General features: G+C 39.6%; 1 protein-coding gene across 1 annotated transcript; it reads right to left on the bottom strand.

The window, feature by feature from the left end:
• Window positions 1-1,212: 1,212 nt before the first annotated feature.
• On the bottom strand, window positions 1,213-4,560 carry LOC104451963 (probable LRR receptor-like serine/threonine-protein kinase At3g47570). Its single transcript, XM_018875313.2, has 2 exons — window positions 1,860-4,560; window positions 1,213-1,747 (listed from the first exon to the last, which is right to left on the bottom strand). The coding sequence occupies exons 1-2, from the start codon at window positions 4,552-4,554 to the stop codon at window positions 1,284-1,286; spliced, it is 3,159 nt and encodes a 1,052-aa protein (XP_018730858.2). The 5' UTR covers window positions 4,555-4,560; the 3' UTR covers window positions 1,213-1,283.
• Between the last annotated feature and the right edge of the window lie 10,451 nt (window positions 4,561-15,011).

Genomic DNA, 15,011 nt, shown 5'->3' with positions numbered 1-15,011 from the left:
GTCGATTGATTTACAACATCTTGAAATTCACTCAAGTGTTCTGCCATATTACTCACATCCTTGTATCTCAAATTCACAAGTTGCTTAACTTAAAGAGCTTTATTTTGTGGAATTTTTATCTCATAAAGATCTTGCAATTCTTACACAAAGTGTCTGCCTTCATTTCTTGAGCAGCATGATAAAACACACTATCATCAATCCATTGTCGGATAAGCCAACCATTTTCCTATTCATTCTCTCTCATTCTTTACTTTCCTTATTTCATTTGGCTTCATCACCCTCAATAGGATCAAACAAGTCTTTGCAATATAATACATCTTCCATTCGAGGCTTCCAAATAGACTAATTCGAGACATTTAACTTAAACATGGTGCTGCTAGTTTCTTCCACAACATTAGCTCTAATATCACTTTGTTGGGGAGAACTCGGGTACAATAATTCACCATGAGCCAAACGTAATCTATGATCAATTTCTCTCCTGAAACTAAATCAACTGAAATTCTTTTAACCCCCAGCAACAACCAGTAATATATAACTTCACAATATACAAATATAATGTCGAAATGATAAGTAAATAAAACAAATAACGACACCAATGATTTTAAGTGGAAAACCCAATGCGGAAAAAATCACGGATTGTCCAAAACATCCACTAATTATCAAGAATAGTAAGATACACAAAGTATTCTTCTCTAGTCACATACTATAAGCACAATATCAATATTACAATCTTATTTCATCACCACATAGGTGGATAAATAAATTCGTAACAAGAAAACTCTAACCATAATTGGAGAATTCAGAGGCGGTTCTTGACGAACGAAAACCATTAACTCGTAACTCTCAATCTCATGAACAACATACTTAAATTTGAGCCAATTCCGTCGACCTTTGGCCTTCAAATCTGTATCACAAAGATTCGATCCTCTCTTCTCCTTCGTGCACTTTCTTCCTATGGGTCTCTTTTTTTTTTTTTTTCTTCTTCTTTTTTTTAACTTTTTCTTTTCTCTCCCTTCAAGTCTACACAATAGCAACAACCCTTTTCTTTTCTCTCTCTCTCCTCACTTTGGGCACACACACAAACGCACGAAGGCACCACTTTCTTTTCAACTTCTCTCTTTTTTCTTCCTTTTTTTTTAATGTTAGATGGGCCCCACATGAAGGTGGACCCAGCCAACCCATGTCGACATACATATGTAAGAAATGCCTCGTAGACATAAACGACAGACGTGACTTCGACAATTGAGCTAGTACTAAATATTGCGCGCAGGTACTCAAAATTCTTATGCATGATCAGGTGGCTTCAATTGAGCCGGGAAACCTCTCTTGATCTCGCGCAATCTCGCCAAGGCCTCTCTCATGCTCGGACGATCCTTGGCGGATGGCGCCGCACAGGACAGGCCTAACCTGATCAACGCAGCGACACATTCTTCGCACCTCATTAACCAGCTGTTCCTTGGATTCGTGCTGCCTCCTAAGCTGAGGTTGTCCGGAGACGCCAGGAAGCTGCTTGAGGAGACATCGCTACCCGTCGAATTGGAAGTCTCGTTGTTCGCGAAAAGCCTTGGATCAGCGATGTCGAGGACTTTGTGACCCCCATTGTCCAATGCCGACACGAAAATTCTCAGGTTCAGGCCTTCCTCGAACATTTGGTCAGTCGGTTTCTTCAAGACAAGCATCTCGAGCAGGAGAATGCCGAAACTGTAGACGTCTCCACTTGGTGATGCCCTGCTTCCCATTCCATACTCTAGGAGTCACCAAAAAGGCACAAGCATATCGTTATAATATAAAAAGATTGATCAAACTTCAGTAAATTTGTTTCATTAAAAAAGAAAAAAGAAAAAAAGAAATTACACTACCTGGAGGAATGTAACCAATTGAACCTTGCAGGCCTATTGTGCTATGTCCTGTTTCCTGTTGAATTTGATGAAGAAACCTAGCCAATCCAAAGTCCCCAACGTGTGCAACCATGTTGTCATCCAAAAGGACATTCCCCGGCTTCAGATCGCAGTGGACCACAGGAGGGTTGCAGTCGTGATGCAGGTAATCCATCGCAGAAGCAACGTCGATAGCAACATTGAGCCTCTGCATCAGGCTCAAGCTCGAGCCATCACGCTCTACATCTTCCGGGTACAGCCACTTCTCCAAATTACCCTTAGGCATGTACTCCATCACCAGCGCTTTGAACTCGTGCCCCGTGTTGTCGATGCTCGAGCAGGAAGTGATGACTTTCACGAGGTTCCGATGCCTGATGAATTTGAGGGCTTTGCATTCCATGTTGAAGCTCCTGGAAGCCTTGCTTTGCTCAAGATCTATGACCTTGACAGCACGGCAAATGCAAGAGCCATCGTTCCTCCACATGAACACAGCTTTGTACACCGAGCCAAACCCGCCCTTCCCAATTAAGTTTTCTTGAGCAAACCCGTCAGTTGCACGGTGAAGCTCATCATAAGATACCTTCTTCGGCAAGCCTCTGATGAGAGGAGGTGGGAATGATGACTCTCTTTCTTTTATTTTCCTCTTCTTTTGGATAATTATCCATGTGAAGCAGAGGATGCAACACGCTAATACAATAGAGATTGAAACGGGAATGAGGACTGCCAGTAGGTGATGCTGATTGGACTTTTTCTTCGTCATGGCTTCACATGTACTAATCCCGAGCTTTCGTGCGGCTTTGGCATCGATCATGCAAAGCTCATTATTCCCCTGGAGTTTATCCCAGGTTAGATTAACAAAGGCACCATTCCCAGGAACTTGCCCTTCTAAATGATTGAAAGACAGATTCAGACTCTGCAGAATCTGAAGATCTCCTAATTCTACGGGGATTGAACCGGAGAGATTGTTCCACGAGAGATCCAAACTCCGCAGGGCAGATAAGTCGCCAATTTGACTCGGTATTTGCCCGCTTAGGTTGTTCCTAGCCATTTTGAGAGCATCCAAACTCGAGCATCCCCCAATAGCCGTTGGAATAGATCCAGATAACTGATTATCCGAAACATCGAGCAATTCGAGTTGTTTCAATCTTCCCACCAGAGAAGAGAGAGAACCATTCAATTGGTTTTTGGCCAATCGCACATCTCTCAAGTTGGGAAGCCTGAAAATCTCCTCTGGAATGTTTCCGCTGAGGCTATTGGATGCCAACCCCAGTACTTTCAATTGCTTGGAATTTCCAATGCTTGAAGGAAATCTACCAGAGAACTCATTAAATCCCATTGTCAGATGGTATAACTGAGTGAGATTGCCAAAGGAATCTGGGATTTCACCGTAGAAGTTATTTCCATGCGCTTGGAGTCTTCGTAGCCAGTGCACCCTTCCCACGGTGCTTGGGAATTTTCCAGTGAACCGGTTCTCGTGGATCGACAGGGCTGTGAGGTTCTGAAACCTGTCGAGGACATCAGGAAATTCTTTGGTTAGATGATTACCGTCGATGCAAAACTCTTGCAGGTGCACTGACAAGTTTCCGATCGAGCTAGGAAGTTCGCTGGCTAGTTGGTTGCTGTTTAGGTAGAGAATCTCTAACTTGGTGCAATTGACGAGTGAACGGAAGGTCTGAAGGTTGAGATCGGTGGTAGATGACAGATTGTTGTAGCCGAGATGCAAACTTTTCAGGCTTTTCATATTACCAAGTGAAGGAATGGACCCATGAAATTGATTGGAAGAGAAATCGAGTTCTTGAATTTGTGAACTGTTGAACAAATAATTTGGTAGCAATCCCTCAATCATATTTTCTGCCAAATAGAGCTGTTCCAGGTTTGCTAGTGAGACGTTTACACTAGAAGGCAATGTTCCAGCAAGCTTGTTCTGTGTAAGGCTAATGAATTCGAGGGTCGAAATGTTGAAAATCCAAGGTGGGATTGTGCCAGTTAATACGTTCTCAGAGAGCTGAAGAACGGCCAGATTTTGAAGATTCCCAAGCTCGTTTGGCAGCTCGCCGGACAAACGGTTTCTCGCGAGGCTAAGACTGGTGAGAGCAGAAAGATTACCAGACGTTTTCGGGATTGAGCCTGTGAGATTATTCACAGAAACATCAAGAATCTTCAGCTCAGTAAGACTACCCAATTCAGCGGGAAGTTTGCCGGATATGTTGTTGAAAGCGAAGCTGATCTCTTCCAGGCTCCGACACTGAGAGAGACTTGCTGGAATCAAGCCGCTGATAGAGTTATTGTAAAGAATGATTCGCCGAAGGGCTGTGAGGCGTCCAAAACTCGACGGAATTTCACCGCTGAATGAGTTCTGATGCAAGTCGAGGTACTGAAGAGAGCTGAGGTTGGAGAGTTGAGACGGAAGGATGCCGGTGAGTCCGAGATCAGCAAGGATAAGAGAGTTCACTCTCATTTCGCCGTCCTTCGTGCACGAAACGCCGGTCCAATTACAGTGAGATGTGCCGAGATTCCAACTGGCGAGAGCATTTCGCGGGTCGGATATTGCGGATTTGAAAGCCGCAAGCGCTTCTCTGTCGGTGTCTGCATCTCTGGCTCTAGCCATGCTTGGACAAAGCCTGATGTAAATCAGAACGAGGATGTAGAGAACTGAGCGAAATTGCTTCTCCTTCATTTGAAGTTCTCTTGAGATGAAGTTCAACGAATCAAAAATTTAACTTGGCGAATATCGAATTATGAGTAGAAAATCATGGGCATATCCAAAAATGCTGTGATCATCCATGGGTGAACATCATGTTTGAATTTATAACTGAATCAATTATTTCAAGGTTCTTGAGGCAACAAGATGTTTGTGTCTCAGGCAGTTCCAACTCAGGTTGGCCTACCGTCTTGGAACGCCGCGCCCATCATGCATGCGAAGACTTTTGTTTTTTCTTTTCTATGTTTTTGAGTCTACAATCTCGGGGGAAATTATGAAAAAAGTTCGTCACCTATTAGTCAAATCAGTACTAAACCTTTTGATTTGACCAAATTAATCTTAAATTTATTGACGTTTTATTAATATAGGCCATATGTCCAAGTTTGACTGAAAATCACTAATATAAACATCAATCATCCTACCTAATACAACTGGCACTAACAAACATAATTTTTAAAAATTTTCTGATTTTTTTTTTCTTCTCCCTTTTTCTTTACCTTTTCTTTCTACTAGTGGCTGGTCACCGGCCATTTCCTTTCTTTGCCCTCGCCTGCCACAAATGAGGGTGAATGTTGGCGAGAGACCCCCTCACTAGATCTATTGAGGCCAATGCACTTATGGATAAGCAATGGCCGGTGACCCGCCACTAGCTAAAAGAAAAGAGGCCTTCAATCATTGGCAAAGAGAAAAAAAGGAAAATAAAGAAAAAAAATTCAAAATTATCATTAAAAATTTGTAAAAATTATCCTTATTAACGCTGATTGTGCTATGCAAAATAGTCGAAATTTATATATAAAATTTCCAGTCAAAATTGATCAAGTAGACTATACTGGCAAATTACAAATAATTTTCAATTAAAATCGATTGGTACAAATGTAATAAAATTATTTTTTTTTTCAGCAATTTCCTGCACTTCATCTTCCAAGACTTGGTCAGCCTTCCTCTGCCACGCGGGCACATAAAGACTTTGGTCAGTCTTCCTCTGCCACGCATGTATTCGACTCCTCTCTCCTCGTTTACCAAGAAGTGGTCAAAACTTTTACTTGGACCGAGTCAAGCTTGCGACTCTCCGGAGAAGCTGGATTTACATCCTTCTCTTCTTGAATAGAAAGGAGCAGTAGAAAGAAAATTATGACTTGAACCGTCGCTCGTTTGTCTGCAACTTGCAAAATGCCGCAGAAAAAATTGTCCAAAAATCCTAAACTTATTACACTTTTGTTAATTCAGTCTTAAATCTTTTAACTTTGCCAATTAAGTCCTAAACATTTTCACTTCTTGCCGATTTAGTCCATCAAGCCAATTTTGGCCGGAAAATGCTGACGTGGATGTTGGCGGTGCCATGTAAGACTGTCAGCACCGACATAAATAATTTTTAATAATACTTTAATATTTTTTTTGAATTTTTTGAATTTTTATTATCTTTTTCTATTTTTTTCCTTTTTTTTTTTTCTTTTTGACTTTTTCCTTGGTCTTTTTTGGTGGCCGGCCACCAGCCACAACCGGCCGGCTGGCCTCGCCCGCCTTAGGAGAGGCCCGGTCGGGCAAGGAGGAGCACTGGCAAGGGGAGCCCTCACCCAGGTGCGGCCTGGTAAGGGTCGCTTGGTGAAGCCGACCCTCCCCCAGGCTAGGCGGCCTTAACGGGCATCGGCCGAGCGACGGCAACACCGGGCGAGGCCATCCTGGCCCCGGCAAGGGCCGGCCTCGCCAGATTTAGCAAAGGGGAGCCCCCACCGGGGCTCACCCTTGCCTAGGCGAGCATCGGCCTCCCCCCTGATCGAGCGGGTGATGGCCAACCACTGGCCATAGGGCAACGCCCACTTGACCAAGGGCAAGGGCCGGCCTCACTAGATCTAATATGGGCGAGGCCGACGCTCACTCGAGCGAGGGCTCCCCTCGCCAGGGCTAGGCGGCCTCGCCTGGCCGATGCCCGGCGAGGCCACCTTGGCCTAGGGAGGGTCGGCCTCGCCTAGGCTCCCTTGCCGAGCCATGCCTAGGCGAGGGCTCCCCTCACCGGTGCTCCTCCTCGCTTGGGCAGGCCTTGCCTAGGCAAGGCGAGGCCAACCGACCGACTATGGCCGATGGCCGGAAAAGGCCAAGGAAAAAGCCAAAAATATAAAATATAAAAAAATATAAAAATATTAAAATATTATTAAAAGTTGTCCACGTCAACATCGGCAGTCCTACATGGCACCACCGACATCCACGTTAGCATTTTTCAGCCAAAATTGGCCGGATGGACTAAATCGGCACGAAGTGAAAATGTTTATGACTCAATTGGCAAAGTTAAAAGGTTTAAAACTGAATTGACAAAAGTGTAATATGTTTAGGACTTTTTGGACAATTTTCTCGATGTCGCGGTACTATGATAGAAGATACGATAGGTACTTGTGATCCTATGTAGAAAGAAAATTCACTAGGTTTCTAGACATTAATTACGCGACTAGTTTGACTATAAGGAAGGAAGTCGCTCGTCCTAAATCTATTCCGATAACTTAATTATGTCGTAAATCCATCAGAAAAATTTTAACATTAGATCTCAAACTCAACTCACTAAAATAGTATAAGTATCGCAACCTGTTATAGTATCTTTCTTCAACGATGAATTATCTAGCATTGAATATGTAACAGACCAGGAAAATTATCAAAAAAATCATAAATCTATTGTAATTATACTAATTCGGTCCTAAACTTTTTTTGGCCAATTCAATCCTAAATATTTTGTCCATCCAACCAATTTTGGCTACTTGGCGCCGACATTGATACCGATTGATATTGATGTGGTAATTTTTAAATAACATCTTATTTATTCGAATTTTTATTAACTTTTATTTTTATTTTTTCCTTTTTATTTTTTATTTTTTCTCTTCTTCCTCCTTTGGCTTCTTTTCCCCACAATGCCGGGCAATTTAGTAAAGTTAAAATCATGGAGACGGTCCACATTTGGCCATTACCCTTCCAAATTGTTGACTGTTCTAGAACTAGCTGGTACAGAATTGACTACGAGAATGTCCGTTTTGAAAATTCTCAGGCGTCCCCATCCTTCTAGATGGACGAAACATGGTTGAAGAAGTGATTCTGTTGGCTCCAATCTGTTTAATCTACGCCTGAAGAGCTGTCGCTACGTTGCCCGCGCGTTTGACTGAGTAAAAGTATGCACAACAGTCATTCAATAATTGATTTGTCGGTCTTTTCTTTCTCAACACCAAAGCAATCAACACCAGAGCAAATTAACAAAAACAAATAAATAAATCACGAGTCGGCCTGCCCTATATAAGTGCAACCCAAATGACAACACTCCTTCACAAAAACTAAAATTCTCAAAGTGTCGTTTTTAGGACACAAAATGGCATCATCCTCTAAGGCCTTGAGAGGCGTATTGATGGGCATCTTCGTCGCAGCCATATTGCTCATGTCCTCACTAGAAGGGGTGTCTGCCTCACCAAACCCTAATCTTGGTAAGTTATAATTAACTGTATCATTCTCGAGTATGTTTCATTTTTATTTTTATTTTTGGCATGACTCAGTCTAAATTATATATTGAAGATCTTGGCAAAATTTAGGGTGCGAGTGCATTTGTTTCCCAAAAAAAGAATAATTTAATAAATATTTCCATAAAAATGATTGTTTATATCACTTATAAAAATAATGAACAAAAAATATTTTCATTATCAACAAAAATATTTAGACATAAATTGTGATAAGTAATGAAAAATTTCATTAACTAATTATTTTAAACGATATAAATTATTATTTTTTTAATAATGTTATCCAAATAACTCATGTCTCCTGAAACAAATGGAGATTTATATTCTTTTCTTTCAAATAAGGAAGAAGTGTTGTTTGTTCCTAGGTTTAAAGGAAAGACATGGCAATTGCAATTAATAATTTGAAGACAGAACCTTGCATAACGGCCAAACTATAGAGACAACAATTCTCATGTTACTTTCGGTCTCTGCTTATTACTCCGATACTCTGCTTTGTGAGAATGCATGCACAAATTATCAAGTGAAAATTAAAATTTATTTTCTTCTAGTTAAAAAAAAACATAATATATTTTAAATAATTTAAGAAAATAAAGTTACTAAAACTAAACCAATGTAGGTTTTCTCTGACAAATTGAGACATTTTGTCGTGTATCCAAAGTGCAGCGGTTGCATTTTGTTATGGGTAAAATCAGATTTTGAGATTCTAAGATATATCGGCTTCCAATAATTTCGTCCTTCTACTTCTTTTATCTATCCTATGTGTACACCAGCTTTTAGATTTGGTGTTTACTTCTCAAGTGATCAGAAGACCCTTAGTCAATCTCGATATGGAAAAAAGAAGAAGTAAAGAGGGCATTGTATACTTCTATGGATTAAAATTCGATATACTTGAAAGGCTAATTAACAAATGTTCCTTCTTTTATGGAGCACATATCTTCACAGTTAGAATTTACATTCATGTTCTCCTATGGTAAATCATCTATATGTATTTTAAATTAGGCATGTTGAGCCAACACTTGAGATTGCAATTGTGCGATACTTCCTTTAACTTGTTCACCCTTTATTAGAGTTGCCTAAACTTAGCTTTCCTACTGATCATTCGCCCACTGCCTCCCTAGCGCCATGCCTAATTGTAGAGAGAAACTCGAGAGAAGTTTTTCCAGAGAAAATCCTCTATTGCTCTTGTTAGAGATGATCGGTTCCCGGTCTAATCTAGTTCCACCTAGGAAATGGGAAGCAAAAATTGGATCGGGAGAACCGATTTCCAATTTTTGGGATCGGAAACTAGACCGAATGGTCTTGGGACTAGGAACTGGACCGGTCATTTAGCCAAAAATATTTATAAAAAAAATACTAGAATTGTTACTATTTTAGATTTTATTGTTATTTTTAAGAAATAAAAATATATATTTTAAAAAAAATTAGTTGGTCTAGTCTCGGTCCGGTTCCCACCTGCACTGGGAACCAAACCAAAATCATCGATTCCTTTTCATGGAATCGGAATTGGACCGACATCCTTGGAAACCAAACCAAGCCGGCCACAGCGGTTCGCAGCCTTGGCCGATCCGATATGCTCAACCCTACTTCTTTTTATGTTGGATATGGGGTGATACAAATGAAAGGGAGGAAATTCCTATTTATACATAAGTCCCTCTACTTAAAACCATAAAATTTCTCTCTCACATAGAGATCCAATCACCATATCTATCATCCACGACCAATCAATTACAATAATGCTCTATAATATAGGTATACATTTCTCTTAAACATTATTGAGAACATTCTAGATTACTAAAATCCTGAACCCTTAAAAGTTTCGAGGCATATTCAGTTATCTTGGTCACCTCGTTGACTTATTGTGCCTCGAAAACTTCTCGTTCATGACATTCTCTCCCACTTAATTGAGTGATGTCCTTGGTGCTCTCGACTTGGAGTCTTTGGCTTGCCCAATCAACTCCTCCCCTCGGATCATCGACTCCCTCAAAGTTTCACTGCTCTTCCGTCTCCCGTGCTTATTAGCCTTACCCTCCTTGACTTCACGGTTGCATGACCGATTCCTCCTCGGCCCGACCAACTCCATATTGCCCGGCAATTCCCTCACTTTGGGGGGTGGAGAGGGAAACACATGGATCAGCATCTCCTCTTGAGTCGGCTTGGACACCACCAATAATCATGGATAGGCATCCCTACCTTTTGTAAATGGAAGTGAATCTTATATCCACTTAGCTATACATACACATCCACATATATGTACGTATAGGTTATTCAAAATGTGACTACTTTGAATTTCATGTGGCAGGACGAAAATTCCTTGCGGTATATGCCGGAGACTATGCACCTGTCACCTACAATACGGGAGGAGGAGGCTACTATAAGCCGACGCCTTAACTGGCAATTATCATGTTCCTCTCCTTGTGGAATACTAAACAAACTTACAAAACAGGGGTTGGGATGTTCTTGCGGTCTTCTGCGATGTAATAGCTTTTATATATTTGTTTTGAATGTTTATTTGGCTGTTTTGAGGTATCTCTCAGTGTAACAGCTTATAGTTTGCATTGGAACTCACGATTTGTGAAATGTGGTGCTTGGGCATTTGTTACTTTGGCATAAGTTCTATTCGTGCTTACTTGTATATGGACTGCTGAACTTCATTGCTGTCACTCGAGACATTTGCAACCCTTGGAATGTACATGTAATTGACGCGTTTTAATCGCTAGTTTGTTCAATTTTTCGGTATGTGGTCATCGCTGTCACCTCCTGGGTGAAAAAAGTACTAGACAGACGCCTGTCGCATAATTTTGAATTGGCAACAAATCATCTAGACTCCCAATAACAATTAGAAAAGTAGTTTAACAAATCATGGATGAGAAATTTGGAGGAAAAATTTCAAAAAAATCTTAAGTCTATTATACTCGTGTCAATTATATCCTAAACTTTTTTAATTCGATCAATTTAGTCCTAAACTTGTTGACAATTTGCTAATATAGTCTATCTATCTAATTTTGGTCGAAAATCGCTAACATAAATGTCATAAATGTCAGCTGTCTTATGTGATACAAACAGCACTAACATGGACAATTTTTTTAAAATTGTTATTCTCTGTTTTTTTTTTTTTCACTATAACCGGTAAGGTTCACTAGAGTTCACCTAATCCTCACTCGGACCATCGCGACCAAAGGTGAGGCCACGCTACTGGCAAGGCCATGGCGAGCTTGGCCCCCTCAAGATCTAGGCAAGGTGACTTTGCCTGTGGCCGGTGAGGGCTTAGTGGTCCTCACTCAATGGCCACCGATAGTGAACAAAAAATAAAAGAAGAAGAAGAAGAAGAATTGACAAATTAATAAATAAAAATCCACATCAAAGTTGGCCAACCATGTAAGATAATCAATGTCTATATGAGCGATTTTTAATTAAAATTGGCCAGATAAATTATATTGACAAATTGTCAAAAAATTTTAAAAATAAAATTGACTAAATAAAAATATTTAGAACTGAATTGAAACACATGTAATAAATTTAATTTTTTTTGTCATTATCTCGAAATTTAAAAAGAGAGGGTGGGACGAAGAGGGAAAGAGGGTACCCCAGTCAACCATTATATCAAAATATATTATGATTTTTTGTTTATTTTCTCATCTTTTTTTTTTTTTTGAGAACTATGTCCTAATTTTAAGTTTTTTTTTTTTTTTTTTTTACAAATTTTACGAGTTCTCTTTTAAATATTTAAGATTCAGGTTAATATTATATCTCATTAATTTACTTATTTCCTATTTCAAACTTAGAATTTCATTAGGATATTTTTGATTTAGTAAATCAGAATTTTTCAGCATGTTTAGTCTATTTATATTTCTATTATGTTCTTACATAGAAACGGCTATCTCTTTGAAGCAAAATTTAATTCGAGATTTTTTTTTCTCTATGTTGCGCTTCGTACTTGTTTGTGAGTTTCACTCATGTTGCCAATTGCAATTCATGCTATCCTCATTTCCACTACATCGTGGCAGCAGAGCAAGATAGTCATATGAGAATACGAGGCTTAGTACCAAAGGTTTTGGGGACAATTTTCTCACCGACAAAGATTGGGAGGTGTGGCACTCTGCTAACAGTAGTCTTAGAAGTTTTTTTTTTTTTTTTTTTTGTCAGTCCTACACTATTCATACTCTACACTCACTCTCAGACTTTTGTCATGCCTCTTGCAAGGCGTGGGAGTCGAAACCCACTCCTGAAACTTACGCATCCCCACCCCATCTTGGATTACCAACTACGAAAAGCTACATCAGCATAACAAGCCTTTCCAGTCTACGGACTCGTGAGTCCGTACGGAAAAAAAGATGGAACCGTTTCCATCAAATTTGGCAAGGAAAAGGAAGAAAGTCCTTCTATCTTCCAAACCTCCTCATGATTGAACCATGTGTTCCTCAATCTATTTCGAGCCGATCCAAAAAAACACGCTCGGCACTTCGATGGTGATGGACATCATGTTCATTACTATAAAGATGACTATGGTCATTGTTTTTGGGATCCCTTTTGTCAATATTCTCATTGTACAAATTCCCTAGACGAAGTAGATGGGTTTGGCAAACTTTGAAGTGAGAATTTTTACAGGGATTTGAACCCTCACCTCTCCCTTTCATGTTGGAAGGGTGGCCACTGGGGCAAATCTCAGTGGTTGTCTTAGAAGTTTAGAGATGATAAATTGATCAACTAAAACCCATTAATTCAATGTGGCAGATGCAGCAATACAGTAACATGCGTCTTGCCACTTGCAAGTGTCAGGTAGCGGGTACATGGGCGAACATTCTCTCGAACTCTTGTTTTGTACATAACGGAATAATAGAACCCAATACATGTAAAGATAAAGAGATCAAGATGTCCTGTTGTTTTGGGCTTAGATCAATCCTTTAACCTTTTCCTTTTCAATTTTAGGTTATGGTTCTTTCGATTTTGACGCTCTATCACCTCTATTACTTCACATCGTAAGACCTTTCTCGGGCTCAAAATGGGCCGACTAAATCAAATCTCTTTATACAATAAACCCAACAAAATAAAAATAAAATAAAATAACATTTGTGTAGGCAGCATAAAATAAAGTCAAATGAGCTTCTACCTCATTAGAGCATCAGCATCTATATACTCCACGCGTCTACATGCTCTCACCCTCACTTGTTTGCCCAATTGAATTGAGATCAAAAGGCCGACACACGACTGTTGAGTCCAGATCCAGCCCATGTGATTTAGCCGCAAGAATAGAGGCATGCAGATACTATAAATCATGAGATTTACTTGCTCCATCGCAAGACTTAACACCAACTGACCTGGGCTAATTCAACCGTAAGTTAGAAGGATTGAGCTGATACCACGTTGCTAGCTCAACTGAAGCGGTTTCGTTTCGACCCAAAAGAGAATGACACACGAATTCAATATGGATCGAAGGGACTTGATGCATCTCTCTATCCAACTCATCAATAACATCTCATCACTTCAATGCCGATTTGGTCAAAACTTCATATACAGTTCTTTGGGCTAAAGACATTTAGCTATCGATTTAATTCGATTATATTTGCCGAAATTCCATTTTAGTGGTGAAACTCTATTTTTTATTTTTTAGTATGAAAATTTACATGTCAAATAGCTAGGTCACTAGCTGAACGCTTTCCTGATATTTCCAGAGCACGAAATTTGTATATTTCAACTAGCATCGAAATCCTTAGACCCAATTACCCCCCATAAAGATCCATATCACCAATTCTAGCTAAGAAAATTGTCCAAAAAGCTATATACCTATTGTACAGTGGTCAATTTAGCCAAAAACATTTTAATTGTGCAACTTCATTCATAAACATTTCAACAATTTGCTAATTTAGCTCTTCCAGCCAATTTTGGGAAAATCTATGACATGGAAGCTAGCTGACCTATGTGTCATGGTCAACATTGACATGTATGTTTTATTTAATCTTTATAAAAACTTTTGAATTTTCTCTCTCTTTTTCTTTCTTCTTTTTTATCCCTTTTTCTTTTCACCAATGATCGGTCTCATGCCCTCGCCAATTCTAGCAAGGCCAACCCTTGCTTAGTGACGGCGAACCTTACTTGGGTAGGGTTTGCCCTCGCCAGCAAAGGCAATAGCCAACAATCACCTAAGCCCGGCTACTAGTGAAAAGAAAAGGGAAAAGAAAAAAAAGGAAAAAAAAATAGAAAAGTCTTAATAATAAATTCCACAATCATTCATATTAGCATCAGCATGCCACATAGGCCAGCTAGCGCCTATGCTATCGATTTCTAGTTAAAATTAGCCGAAAAGATTATGGGGGAAGAGAAGAAAAAATAGGAAAACAAATTAGAAAAATATAAATAATAAATTCCACAATCATTTACATTAGCATCAGCATGTCACATAGGCCAATTAATATCTACGTTGTTGATTTCCATCTAAAATTGGCCAAAAAGGCTATATTGGTAAATTATCAAAAGTTTTTGGACTAATTAAAATAATTAAAAGGTTTATAATAGGTTTATAACATCATGGACAAGTATCCTATCGAACTACCCATTATGTTTTGCTCTTCGTGATGATGCACTGTGACCACGGAGAAGTAAACCGAGTTAATTTATCCCATAAATGGGTAAAAATCTCAATCCTTTTTAGTTTTTAATAGTACATTGAGTACGATGGCACCATGCAATTGGTGCAGCAGGCAGACAAATTCTCGATCTTTTTTAATATTTAGAATGTCGCTTTAGTATCTTCATTTTCATAACCCGCAATAGTTTGCCATGACTCGTTTCATTGAAATTTCATCGTTCCCTTTGTCACTTCGTATCTATTGCGGGTTCATTATCAGACTGACTAATAATCGTTGAAAAGTCCCGGTTTCATCCCTTCTCTGCCTTGATTGGGTGGATCCATCTATTATTTGCCGGTCCTTTCTTCTTCTTTTGGTGGAAATA

Source organism: Eucalyptus grandis, chromosome 6, assembly GCF_016545825.1.
Source record: "Eucalyptus grandis isolate ANBG69807.140 chromosome 6, ASM1654582v1, whole genome shotgun sequence".
Lineage (NCBI taxonomy): Eukaryota > Viridiplantae > Streptophyta > Magnoliopsida > Myrtales > Myrtaceae > Eucalyptus > Eucalyptus grandis.
This window is presented reverse-complemented; position numbering and strand designations above follow the sequence as displayed.